The sequence below is a fragment of the Perognathus longimembris genome, chromosome 1, assembly GCF_023159225.1.
Source record: "Perognathus longimembris pacificus isolate PPM17 chromosome 1, ASM2315922v1, whole genome shotgun sequence".
NCBI lineage: Eukaryota > Metazoa > Chordata > Mammalia > Rodentia > Heteromyidae > Perognathus > Perognathus longimembris.
In genome coordinates, this window is record NC_063161.1 from 131336575 (window position 1) to 131348594 (window position 12020).

At 38.0% G+C, this 12020-nt stretch overlaps 1 protein-coding gene across 1 annotated transcript in view; it reads left to right on the forward strand.

Moving 5' to 3' along the window:
* Positions 1-12020, forward strand: part of Melk (maternal embryonic leucine zipper kinase) — a 73552-nt gene that overhangs the window by 26013 nt on the left and 35519 nt on the right. Inside the window, exons 9-10 of the mRNA XM_048334376.1 lie at positions 8769-8837; positions 10511-10609. Of these exons, the coding sequence (XP_048190333.1) occupies positions 8769-8837; positions 10511-10609 (168 nt within the window). The remainder of the gene's footprint in view (positions 1-8768; positions 8838-10510; positions 10610-12020) is intronic.

A 12020-nucleotide genomic window follows, 5' to 3' on the forward strand; every position in this document is an offset into this window, starting at 1 on the left:
TTTTCTACCATTAAACTTGGCAGTCTGTCAATAGCTCATCTGTTTTACCTTGTCAAAGTGTCTTTATCTTCCTCTCCCCCAATCAGGGAACTGGAGACTCAGTTGGAACTTCTTGCTGCTATTTTTTTCTTCTTCAGGGTTTCTCTGTAGTTTTTTGCCTCCCCACTTCTCTCACCTTCTTCCTGATCTCTTTTTTTTTTCTCTCTCTTTCTCTCTCTTTTTTTTTTATTTTTATTTTTTGCCAGTCCTGGGGCTTGGACTCAGGGCCTGAGCACTGTCCCTGGCTTCTTTTTGCTCAAGGCTAGCACTCTGCCACTTGAGCCACAGCGCCACTACTGGCCGTTTTCTATATATGTGGTTCTGGGGAATTGAACCCAGGGCTTCATGTATACAAGGTAAGCACTCTTGCCACTCTTGCCATATCCCCAGCCCCCTCTTATTCTCTTTTTGAGAGAGTAGTGTTATGTTATCAGAATCTTCTCATTCATGGAGTAAAAATGGCAGATACTCCTAATGTAGTTTTTTGTTTAATTAGCTTTTCTGTGTTACCTACTGGAAAAGCCTTTAAAATTAATGCCTCAACCACAGAGAGTAATTTGGGGAAGATATGGAATTGCTGTAGTTTTGAGTCTGAAGATTGAGGAGCTTTAATTCTACCATGTTAACATTAAGTAGTGTTAGCAATAGCTGTTAGCACTGCCTTGGAAGCTATGTGCACAGTATTTTTATTGATCTTGAGGGGAGATAGATGGGCATGTAGCTGGAGGCCAGCATCTTAGATTCTTGAGATATAGCCAAGATAGACTTCCATCCTTTCTAGAGTCTCCTCTAAGCTTTCCAGATAGTAGTAGTTGCTTTGGTTCCTGCTTGTTGACTGTAACAGCAGTTCTTGTCTACATGGAGTCACACACTGTGCGAGCAGCAGGATACAGAGGAGAGTGTTAGGATTGCTCTGTAGCTTCAGCTTCTGCCCATGGGAAATGAAGCCGTGGTCTTTGGGCATTTTTCCAGTTTTACTTTTAATAAATATTAGATTAGTCTCTTGAATTCGTTCCTCTTTTTTGCTACTGTTTTTCTGTAAGGTAGAGCTGTGTTTCTTGTTTTGGGAAAATAATTTTAGTTTTATAAGTTACTAGGATACCTTATTTTTTAAAAGATTTAAAAGTTTTTTATTGTGAAGCTGATGTACAGAGTTGTTACAGTTACATAAGTCAGGTGATGAGTACATTTCCTTTTGAACAGTGTCACCCTGACCCTCATTCTCTCCTAGATTTTCCTCTCCCAACTTCCTTTGTTTCTCCCCCACCCCCAAATTGTATAGTTGATTTCCAATAATGTCCAGTAGGCTTCACTGCTGAATTGGTTCACCCTTTGTCCCACTGTTCTGTGCTTCCCCTTCCCAAATCAGATGAACGTATAGACAAGAAAAAGAATACAGAAATCAAAAATAGTGACAGAGGGAATAAACTGAAGAAAAAAAAAGGAAAATGTTTGTTGTAAACCAACTGAACAACTCATGGGGGGAGAGGAAAAGGGGGAGGGGGAAATGAGGGAGGAGGTAACAAACAGTACAAGAAATGTATCCAGTGCCTAACGTATGAAACTGTAACCTCTCTGTACATCACTTTGACAATAAATAAGAAAAAAGGGCTGGGAATATGGCCTAGTGGCAAGAGTGATTGCCTCGTATACATGAAGCCCTAGGTTCGATTCCCAAGCACCACATATATAGAAAACGGCCAGAAGTGGCACTGTGGCTCAAATGGCAGAGTACTACTAGCCTTGAGCAAAAAGAGGCCAGGGGCAGTGCTCAGGCCCTGAGTCCAAGGCCCAGAACTGGCAAAAAAAAAAAAAAAAAAAAAAAAAGAAAAGAAAAGAAAAAAACCCCAGATGTATCACAACTATTAAAAAAAAAAAAAGAAAAAAAGGAAAGAAGAAGAAAAGAACCACAAGCAGAACAATAAAAAATCTCTTGTTTAAGCTGGGCGCTCGTGGCTCATGCCTGTAATTGTAGCTACTCAGGAGGCTGAAATCTGAGGATTGCAGTTTGAAGCCAGCCCGGGTAGGAAAGTCCAGTGAGATTCTTCTCTCCAATTTAACACTCAAAAATTGGAAGTGTGCTGTGTGCTGTGGCTACAAGTGGTAGAGCACTAGCCTTGAGCAAAAGAGCTCAGGAACAGTGCCCCAGCCCTGAGGTCATGCCCTACAACAACAACAAAAAATACAGAACAAAAAAACAAAAACCTCAACTCTTGCTTCCATTTCTTGGAGTTCATTTTGAAAAGCATCATTTTATATGATTATCTGCACATAGCTATTGAGCCCTAAATAAAGGATACCTTATTCTATTGGAACTCCATATCAAATTTATAAAGATTCTCAAAAGATTAATTGAATCTCCTAGCTAGTATAATACAGAATTTTACACCCCCTGAACTCCCAGAATTCTAGGTAAATACTTCCTTCTAAGCTATATTATCTACTCTCACCTCCCAGAATTATAGGAAGACATAATCATAGAATTTCCCTGCTTATAATGATCATAGAAATCATGTTTTCTTATCATTTCTATTTGTTTCATTCTTAAATCCTTATTAAGAAATCTCCTGCCTTGGCTATGTGCTTGTAAACTCCTTTATTTACTGTGGGGGAAGCTTTAGGTAATGGATTTAGAGCTAATATTCACATTGCTAGTTGTATGGTAGAATACTTGGGGAACTTTAAAAAACAGTGATTCCTACTCTTAGAGCAATTGAATCAGAATATCACTGATTTAAACATATATATATATATTATTTATTTTTTATTTTTTGCCAGTCCTGAGACTTGGCCTTAGAGACTGGGCGCTGTCCCTGAGCCTTTTTGTGTCCAAGGCTGGCGCACTTGAGTCACAGAGCCACTTCTGGTTCCTGGTGGTTAATTGGGCATAATAGTCTCACAGGAACTTTCCTGCCCAGGCTGGATTTGAATCGTAATCCTTAGATCTCAGCCTCCTGAGTAGTAAGGACAACAGACATGAGCCACTGGCACCTGGTATGTCCCCGAGCTTTTATGCTCAAGGTTAATGTTCTACCATTTGAACCACTGTTTCATTTTGTCTTTTTGATAGCTAATTGGAGATAAAAGTTGCACAGATTTTCCTGCCCAGACTGGCTTTGAACTGAGATCTTCAGGTCTCAGCCTCCTTACTAGTTAGGTTTACAGGAGTGAACCAGCTCTTGGCTAAGTATTGGGCTATTCTTATATTTCTTAAATGTCTCTAAGTTATTGATTTAAAAAAATGAACTAATTTTTGCTTGGTGCTGCTGATGGATGTGGCAGTCACCTTCAGAACCCTTGTGAAGTTGAGATTGTCAAAAAGAGGACCAATCAAACAAATATGTCAAACTTAAGCATAACTTATAGAAAACAAGAAGTATTGATAACATGGGTTAGAAAAGAGTCAGGTGTTGGATCTTGATGGACATTAGTTATGAGTAAAAATAAGAAAACAAAGCACTCACTGCCTAGTGTCTTCCAAAGTTCCTAAATCACAGTGTCAAGGAGCTGGAATCACTGTGCTGAGGTTGCTCATTTCCTCTAAAAACTCAAAGCCACTGAACTCATCAGAGTGGCCATTTCCAATGCCAAACTGTATGGTGTAGAAAATGAATAGACAGCTCCTGCATACTTTTTATTATTGTTTAAATCAAAGCATAAAAACTGTTGGAAAGGAAAAATTGAATAAAATAGGACCACCCCTAGGTGTTTTGATTTGGCTTTTAGTCTATATTAAATATACCTATTACTTCTGTAGTCTTATCCTCAGATAAAATAAGCAATTCTTCATACTTTCCTGAAGTTTATATTATCCTCATGGTATTCCTGATTTACTTCATTAACTCTTAAGTTTTGCAATGGTTTTTACTTATATATGCTTTAAACTGCTATACTGTTTGTCTTCATTTGCATTTGCTGCAAATGTCATAGTCAAATGACATATTACTATTTCAATATGTAAGCATTTTAATAATGTTTCACCAATATATTTATAGGAATGTATTAGAGGGTCTTGAATTAATACTTTGGGGATAGGAGCTTACTTTAATATAAAAGTATTAAATCCTAATAGTAGATGTTAGATCCAAACTTTAATGTAATTTTTTTGGCAAATCTAGTATTTTTGCAGTGGAATGAATATGATGGAAAATGTCTAATTCTTGTTCAGTAGAGATTTGGCTTCCCTAATTAATATTATTTATTAACACTGTATATTCTTTGTTTCTCCTACTCTGAATTTCATTTTTTAGTTTTTCATGTATTTGCAAGTTGAAAATTGATTCAAATTAGCACTTTTATGCATTATTGTGAAATTTAATTTCACACATTATAGATTTTGAAATTTATTGTAATCTTGGCTCAGAACTATTGTTCCGAGTCACAGTGTAATACAGTCTGCTGGTTGAATCTAATTAAGGTGTCGTATCACTTGCATGCAGTATGTATCTTTGCCTAGAATGTTCTAAAATTCCTCACTTGGGAATAACATTTCCCTCGGTTCTTGGCTTGATTGAAAAACCCAGCAGTGTTTGACACACTGTATGTAACTCTTGTTTAAGAGGCACACTTCGTTTATCTTTCGCATTTGTTGACTATTTAAAAAAAATGCTCAACTTCAATTTCCAGCATGGTTACTAGTAGATTATGTATTGATCTTATTAATGTTACCTATATTCATTTGCTACCACTATTCAGAGGGAGACATGACCATACTCCAGTTCTGGTGTACAATATATAGAGTAGTGTAAATAATTAGTAAATGAAGTTGAGTGGCTTGAAGGTAAATTTTTTTTTTTGATTTGTTTTTTTGCCAGTCCTGGGGCTTGGACTCAGGGCCTGAGCACTGTCCCTGGCTTCTTTTTGCTCAAGGCTAGCACTCTACCACTTGAGCCACAGCGCCACTTCTGGCTTTTTCTATATATGTGGTGCTGAGGAATCGAACCTAGGGCTTCATGTATATGAGGTGAGCACTTTTACCACTAGGCCATATTCCCAGCCCTAAAATTGCTTTTTAGAGTTATTTATAATTTGAAAGAATTGAGCAAGGTGTCTCTGAGATTTTTACAGTTCCAGAGGTGACTGTAGTACTATGATTATGTGTTGGAGAGATCGCTTGCCTTTCTTAGAGCCATATGGAGGATGAACGTTTCGTGCCCCCTAGAATCCCTAGAATTATCTTGCTTAATTCCATAGATCTTTTTTTTTTTCCTTTCCTACTTGGCTTTTGCCTGCTGTTGTTCTTGCTCTCATTTGTAAGGTAATTTTCCCTTAAATAAAGAAACAAGAATTTGCTGGTGGCACGTACCAGTAAATCCAACAACTCAGGAGGCTGAGATCCAGAGGATTATAGTGTTAAGCTATCTCTGGCTATCTCCAAAACAACTACCAAAAAGTAGGGCTGGAGGCATGGCTCAAGTAATAGAACATCAGTTGAATGAGCAAGCTGAGGAAGCATGAGGACCTGTATTCAGACCATAGTACCGAGGGAGGGAGTAGAGATGCGCTTCTCCAGCAGAATTTTTCCCTGACATCTTTTCTAGAGACCTTTTTCATGTGTGCTATTCCTGGGGCTTGAATTCAGGGCCTGGATGCTATCTGTGAGCGTTCTGAAGGCTAGCACTCTACCACTTGAAACACTGCTCCATTTCTGGCTTTTTTTTGGGGGGGGGGGCGCTGGTTAATTGGAGATAAGAGTTGCACAGACTTTGCTGCCTGCCCTTGCTTCAAACATATTTCAGCCTCCTGAGTAATTAGGATTATAGGCTTGAGCCTGTAAGTAGCCCTTGTCTTCTTGTCAGCTTCCTTAGATCTTCTAATACAACATAGTAGAAAAAGTATCTCTTTTCTGGTCCTGTCTCTAAAGCTATTTCTGCTCTATAATAGTGTATTTCAACCTCATTTTGTTGTTGACATTTTAGACCAGATAATTCTTTGTTGGAGGTGGGAGAACGACAAGGCATTGTGCACTTGTACATCTTGAGCATTGTATGGACTTGAGCAGCATTTCATGACCTTCACACACAGTAAATGCCAGCAGTAGCCCCAAAATTGTAACAATCAGAAATGTCTACAGGCAGTGTCAGAGTCTTATAACATTCAATAAATGTTTAATCTCCTTTGCTATGCCTTAGTTTCCTCATTTGTGTAATATGGTTAATAATTCCTGCCTACTTCACAATATAAAATATGTATAAGAGTGTTCTATGCATTTAAAAAGTACTGTATTCAGAGGCTGGGAATGTGGCATAGTGGTAGAGTGCTTGCGTACCATGCATGAAGCTCTGGGTTCGATTCCTCAGTACCACATAACAAGAAAAAGCTGAAGTGGCTCTGTGGTTCAAGTGGTAGAGTGCTAGTCTTGAGCAAAAAGAAGCCAGGGACAGCTCAAGCCCTGAGTCTCAAGCCCCAGGACTGGCCAAAAAAAAAAAGAAAAGAAAAGTATATTGTTCAAATAAACGGTTGGGTTATGCCTGGCAGCAGAAGTCAGCACTGGTCGTTCTTTCTGCTGTTAACTTGGTGCAAAGAAAGAAGCTGAGAATGTCAGGACATAGTGATGAGTCCCAGGTTTCATGGCTTGCTTGTGGACAAGCCATGAAAAAGTGTTGTGTGCAAAAAGGAAATGTGAGTAGGTTTACTTTAGGAGGTTGTGTGGCTAATTGTGTGTGTGTGTGTGTGTGTGTTTGTGTGTGTGCGCACGCACGCACGTGTGATTACTTGGGATTAAACTCAGGGCTTGTCATTGTCCTTTAGCTTTTGTGCCACAGTATGCCAAGTGTTTTATCTGTATTAAATTATTGGATGTGCAATTTTTATCCTTTTTATTTTATTTTATTTTGTCAGTCCTGGGGTTTGAACTCATGGTCTGCAGTCTGTCCCTAAGCTGTTTTGCCCAAGGCTAAGTGCTCTACTATTTGAGCCACAGCTCCACTGGAGCTTTTTTGGTGGTTGTTGGAGATAAGAGTCTCATGGACTTTCCTGCCCACCTAGCTTCCAGCTGTGATCCTCAGATTTCAACTTCCTGAGGAGCTAGGATTACAATGTGAGCCATCAGTGTCTGGCTTATAGTTCTCTTTATAGAAGAAGAAACTAAGGCATTGCAAGGCTAAATAGCTTGTTCAAGGTCTCATGGCAAATAATTTTAGACTTTAAATTAGACCTTGGGGAGTCTGCTGAATCTCCTCTTAGGAAAGAATGTCAGAGAGATTAAATAATTCATGGAATTTAGTGAGAGGCAGAGCTAAGAGTCAGACATAAAACAGGATTCCCAATTCATTGCTGTTTCTAACTCCATACTTTCATTTGTGCTCTTTGATTCTTTCTGGACAAGACTGCCTGGTCTTAGCAAAGCACAATATCCCTGAAAAGGTACTTTGTGAATTCACAATGGAATGATAAACAGGGTTGGTAGAAAGGCAAAGAGGAATTGGATGTCACTTTAGTCAAGCTCTCTTTATTCATTGCTTTACACCTGTTTTTTATTGGAGTATTCCTACTGTTCTGGATGGTAGTTTCTGAATTTAAAAACATATTTCTTTTACTTTGCTAGGTCTGGTCATGGGCCTATTATATGTTTATTAGAGAGATCAGAAAGGGCTACAACCTGGAACTTGGGGTGATACTAATGGGAAGAAGTAATATGAGGGAGCCAAATCCTTATTCCTGGTTTATGAGTCTTCTTGGGCTGCTAGAGCCCTAGAGTGGTGACTTGAAACAAAAAAAGTCATTCATATTTTTTTGGTCATTTAAGAAAACGATTTTCTTCAATTTATTGTTATTCTGGTTAATGGTGTTTTGCAATACAGAAATGTCAGGTCTTTTGTTTGGTCTTATGTTAGTCTTTATAGTTTTGGTTTGTGGTCATGTCTAGAAAAATTCCCAAAACATTCTCCCTTGTTTTAAGTATTTTTATGGGTTTATATTTCCATTTAATTTGGATGAAGTTAATTTTGGTGTATACTGTGAAGTACAGTCCAGCCTTAATTTTTCTCAAATTATTAACTTGTTATCCTAGCATTGCTAAACAAATTGTTCAACAATTAGATCTCCACTGTGAGAAATTATTGTATCATTTCCTCTGAATTGAGAAAAGAGGAGTGTGTGGCAGGCTCTGTAAAAGAGTATGTTAGCATGCATTAGGATTTAACAATGCCCTGGTTTTATCTTTGGTTAATGGTGTAGTGAGCATAATTTTAGTATAGTAGGTTGTATACATTGTCTCCTAAGTCTCCTCTATACTCCAAAATTGAATTTCACTTAGAATGTTGCTTTTATCGGTATGTCTCAATGATTGTGAATTCTGCACTATGAATCATATGTTCTTAACCACAGTCTTGTCCTGATATTAAATATACTTTTATACTGCTTCATTGTGCCAACTGACAATTGCTCTAAAATATAAACTCCAGTGTTCTTTGACATACAAATTGGGTAAAATGATACATGTAGATATATGTGCTGTCCATGTAATCTTACCATGGATTCCCAAACCCTATAACTCATGTTTTGTATTAGTTTGTATTTTATTTAGTCTTTCTCTGATATATGAACAACTTAGAGATAATAGTAGGATTTAATTTACTGGATTTGTTTTCTTTTAGTTAGTAGATTTATTATTATAACAAAACACTCACTGAATCTTTTCAGATGAAGTCATCAAGCTTAGAACTAAATTTGTCTCAAGGCTGATTGAACCTAAATCTCTTAGATATTTTCTTTGCTTTTATTTGTAGAGAGGGAAATATGATGTTCCCAAGTGGCTCTCTCCTAGTAGCATTCTGCTGCTTCAACAGATGTTGCAGGTAAACTTTGTTATTTGTTTTTAAATCATAGAAGTCTGCTGTTATTGTTTGGTCCAACTTTTTTTTTTTTTTTTTTTTTTTTTTACTGTACTGGGGATTGACCTCCAGTTTGCAAGGCAAGGCACATCTCTATTCACCTTGGGCTGTGATACTACTTGTGCTTCTCTGTGTCACTATGGGTAGAGACACCTTCTCCCAGCCAGTGTGCTTCCCTTATAGCTGGGAAGACAGATATGGCCCACCATGCTCACCCACTGATTGAGATGGAGTCTCATGAATTTTTTTATACCTGGGCTGGTCCAATCTTTGCCTCCCAAGTAGCCACAATTACAGGCTTGAGCCACCATGCCTGGCTTATTTGATCCAACCTTTAAGGTATTTATGGGCCTTTTACGTTGACTATTTATCTGTTAGCTTGAAAAGGATTCCATTTATCCTGTCTATCTTGAAAATACCCTCTACTAGATCCTCACATAATTATGTTATAAACCTGTTTTTATTTTAGATCAGGATGGTATCTCTGTGAATATGAGTGTTTGGAGTTTTTGTTGTTGTTGTTTTTACTTTGTCTTGAGCATTGTCTATTTTCTCTAACTGGCTTATTCTACTCTCTCCCTTTCTCGTTACCATTCTTGCACATTAAGTGTAAAGTAGATACTGAATGAATTGATATCTAATTGATTGGGCATTTCTCAAACTAGCATGTGTCCAGAATTACCAGATGGTTGTTAAAACATAGCTTGCTAGACTCCCTCTCCAGATTATCTAGTTCAGTACATCTGGGCTATGACTGAGTATTTGTATTTCACACAAGCTCCAGGATGTTGCTGATGCTGCTAATCTTATGAGGATGACTCAGTCAATGGAATGAGGGTGAAAGGAAGGAATTCTGGAGTCTAGGTATCTACCTTACCAATCAGGGTACTTATGACCTATAAAATGGTAATGTTATGAGTATAAAATGAGGTTGATAAGTAACACTTTGAAAATATAAGTACCTTTTTAGATCAGTGTTTGGTCATTATGTATTCAGAATCTCTTATAGTTTTTCCATCTGTTAAGCTTTCTCTCCTTTTATTCAAACCTTACCTCAGGCTCACCCACCTCGATTAAGTAGGGCCAGACCACCAAATCTCCATAATGAGATTGAAAATGCCTCACTCTTTCTTCTTGACTCCAAAAAACTTAATCTTTGTTGATTAATTTTTCTCTCCTCACATTTGAAAAGTACAAATGGAAAAGAAAGGTATGCTTTTCAACTTGTTCTATGTGATTGTAAGCTCATTGGAGGTAGAGATTGTATATTCAGGATGAATGCCCTGCACTGTGGCTGCTTGAATATTAAATTGGTGAATATTTCCTGTGAATAGGTTTTCCAGCAAAAAGACTATTACATCATACAATAGATTGACTGAACTTCATGAATAATGTCCATACCAATGAAGTTCATGTTTGTTAAACATTTATCTTCTAAGCCTGTGTTGGTCGCTATAGTTTTCTTGCCCCTATTACCTTTTTGAAAGAATTTATTCCAAGGCCATTTTAAGGTCTTTGACAGCATTTTTGTGATGATAAAGTTTACATCTGTTTTGGTGTATTTTAAGTTCTTAGTAGGGGAAGATGTTCTGTTGTGTATTTGAAATGTTAATCTCCAACTTCTTAATGGCCACTAGGTGGACCCAAAGAAACGGATTTCTATGAGAAATCTATTGAACCATCCCTGGATCATGCAAGATTACAACTGTCCTGTGGAATGGCAAAGTAAGAATCCTGTAAGTAAAATGAAACCCAGTAAAATTTTGTTTCTAAAACTTGATGTTACTTGAACTTTAGGACCTATAATAATATGGCCTAAATATAAATGAAAATGCATTTTTTTAGACTTACTCATCAGATTGGTGTTTGGGAGATTTCAAACTAATCATATACTTGACTGTTAATCTCTAGGACATTGAGTGGCTGCTTTACCTGAGCCATGAGAAAATCACCCAGGATCTTAAAAAGCAATGCCTGTTCTCATCCTGAAATACTTACATGACTCCTTTAAAAGCTCCCAGTGTTTCATGTGTAGCTGTGGTTGTGAATAGGACTCTGAGAATTTTGGACAAGTGACTTAACTTTGCTAAACCTATTCATTCATCAGTAAAAAGTAGATTACATCAGTAGTCTAAGGATCCTTTCAAACACTTAATATTTATTAATTTAGTAACTGCTTGCTGTGGCTGTATACACCTGTAATCCTTAAACTTGGGAGATTTTTGAATTCAGGTCCAGCTTGGGCTACCTCCCCTCCCCCACCCCCCCCAAAAAAGAGTAGTAGTAAAATAAACCGTGGCAGTACCACAAATAAATATATTTATGAAAAAAATTCATTTGAAAATAAAATTAGCAAAAATAATGACATTTTTATCTTCTTCTGGTTTTGTTAGTCTAATTAGGTTGGGAACTCCACCTCAAGCTTGTTAGACAGGTACTCTACCAGTGACTAGAGCCACATTTACAGTCTGATTTTTGCTTTAGTTATTTTTCAGATAGTCTTGCATTTTTTCCCCCTGGGACTGGTCTTGAGCTGCTTCCTGTTTAGCTGCCATCACAAGCATATACTCTATACCTGGCTTATTTGTTGAGATCGTATCTTGTGGCTCAAGGTGTGGCTTAAGGGGCTGGGGATATGGCCTAGTGGCAAGAGTGCCTGCCTCATATACATGAGGCCCTGGGTTCGATTCCCCAGCACCACATATACAGAAAATGGCCAGAAGTGGCGCTGTGGCTCAAGTGGCAGAGTGCTAGCCTTGAGCAAAAAGAAGCCAGGGACAGTGCTCAGGCCCAGAGTCCAAGCCCCAGGACTGGCCAAAAAAAAAAAAAAAAAAGGTGTGGCTTAAGTGTTAGAACATCTGCTTAGCAAGGCTGGGGCCCTGATTCAAACCATAGTACTGGGAGTGAAGAAAAAAAGATGATGTCTTGCTAACTATTTTTACCTAGTCTATCTCTGAGCTATATTACTTGTGATCTCTACCTCTCAAGAAGCTGAGATTTATAGATATCACTCACTATGCGTGGCTAAAGCTTTCTTTGATGGGCTGGGGATATGGCCTAGTGGCAACAGAGCTTGCCTCCCATACATGAAGTCCTAGGTTCGATTCCCCAGCACCACATATATAGAAAACGGCCAGAAGGGGCGCT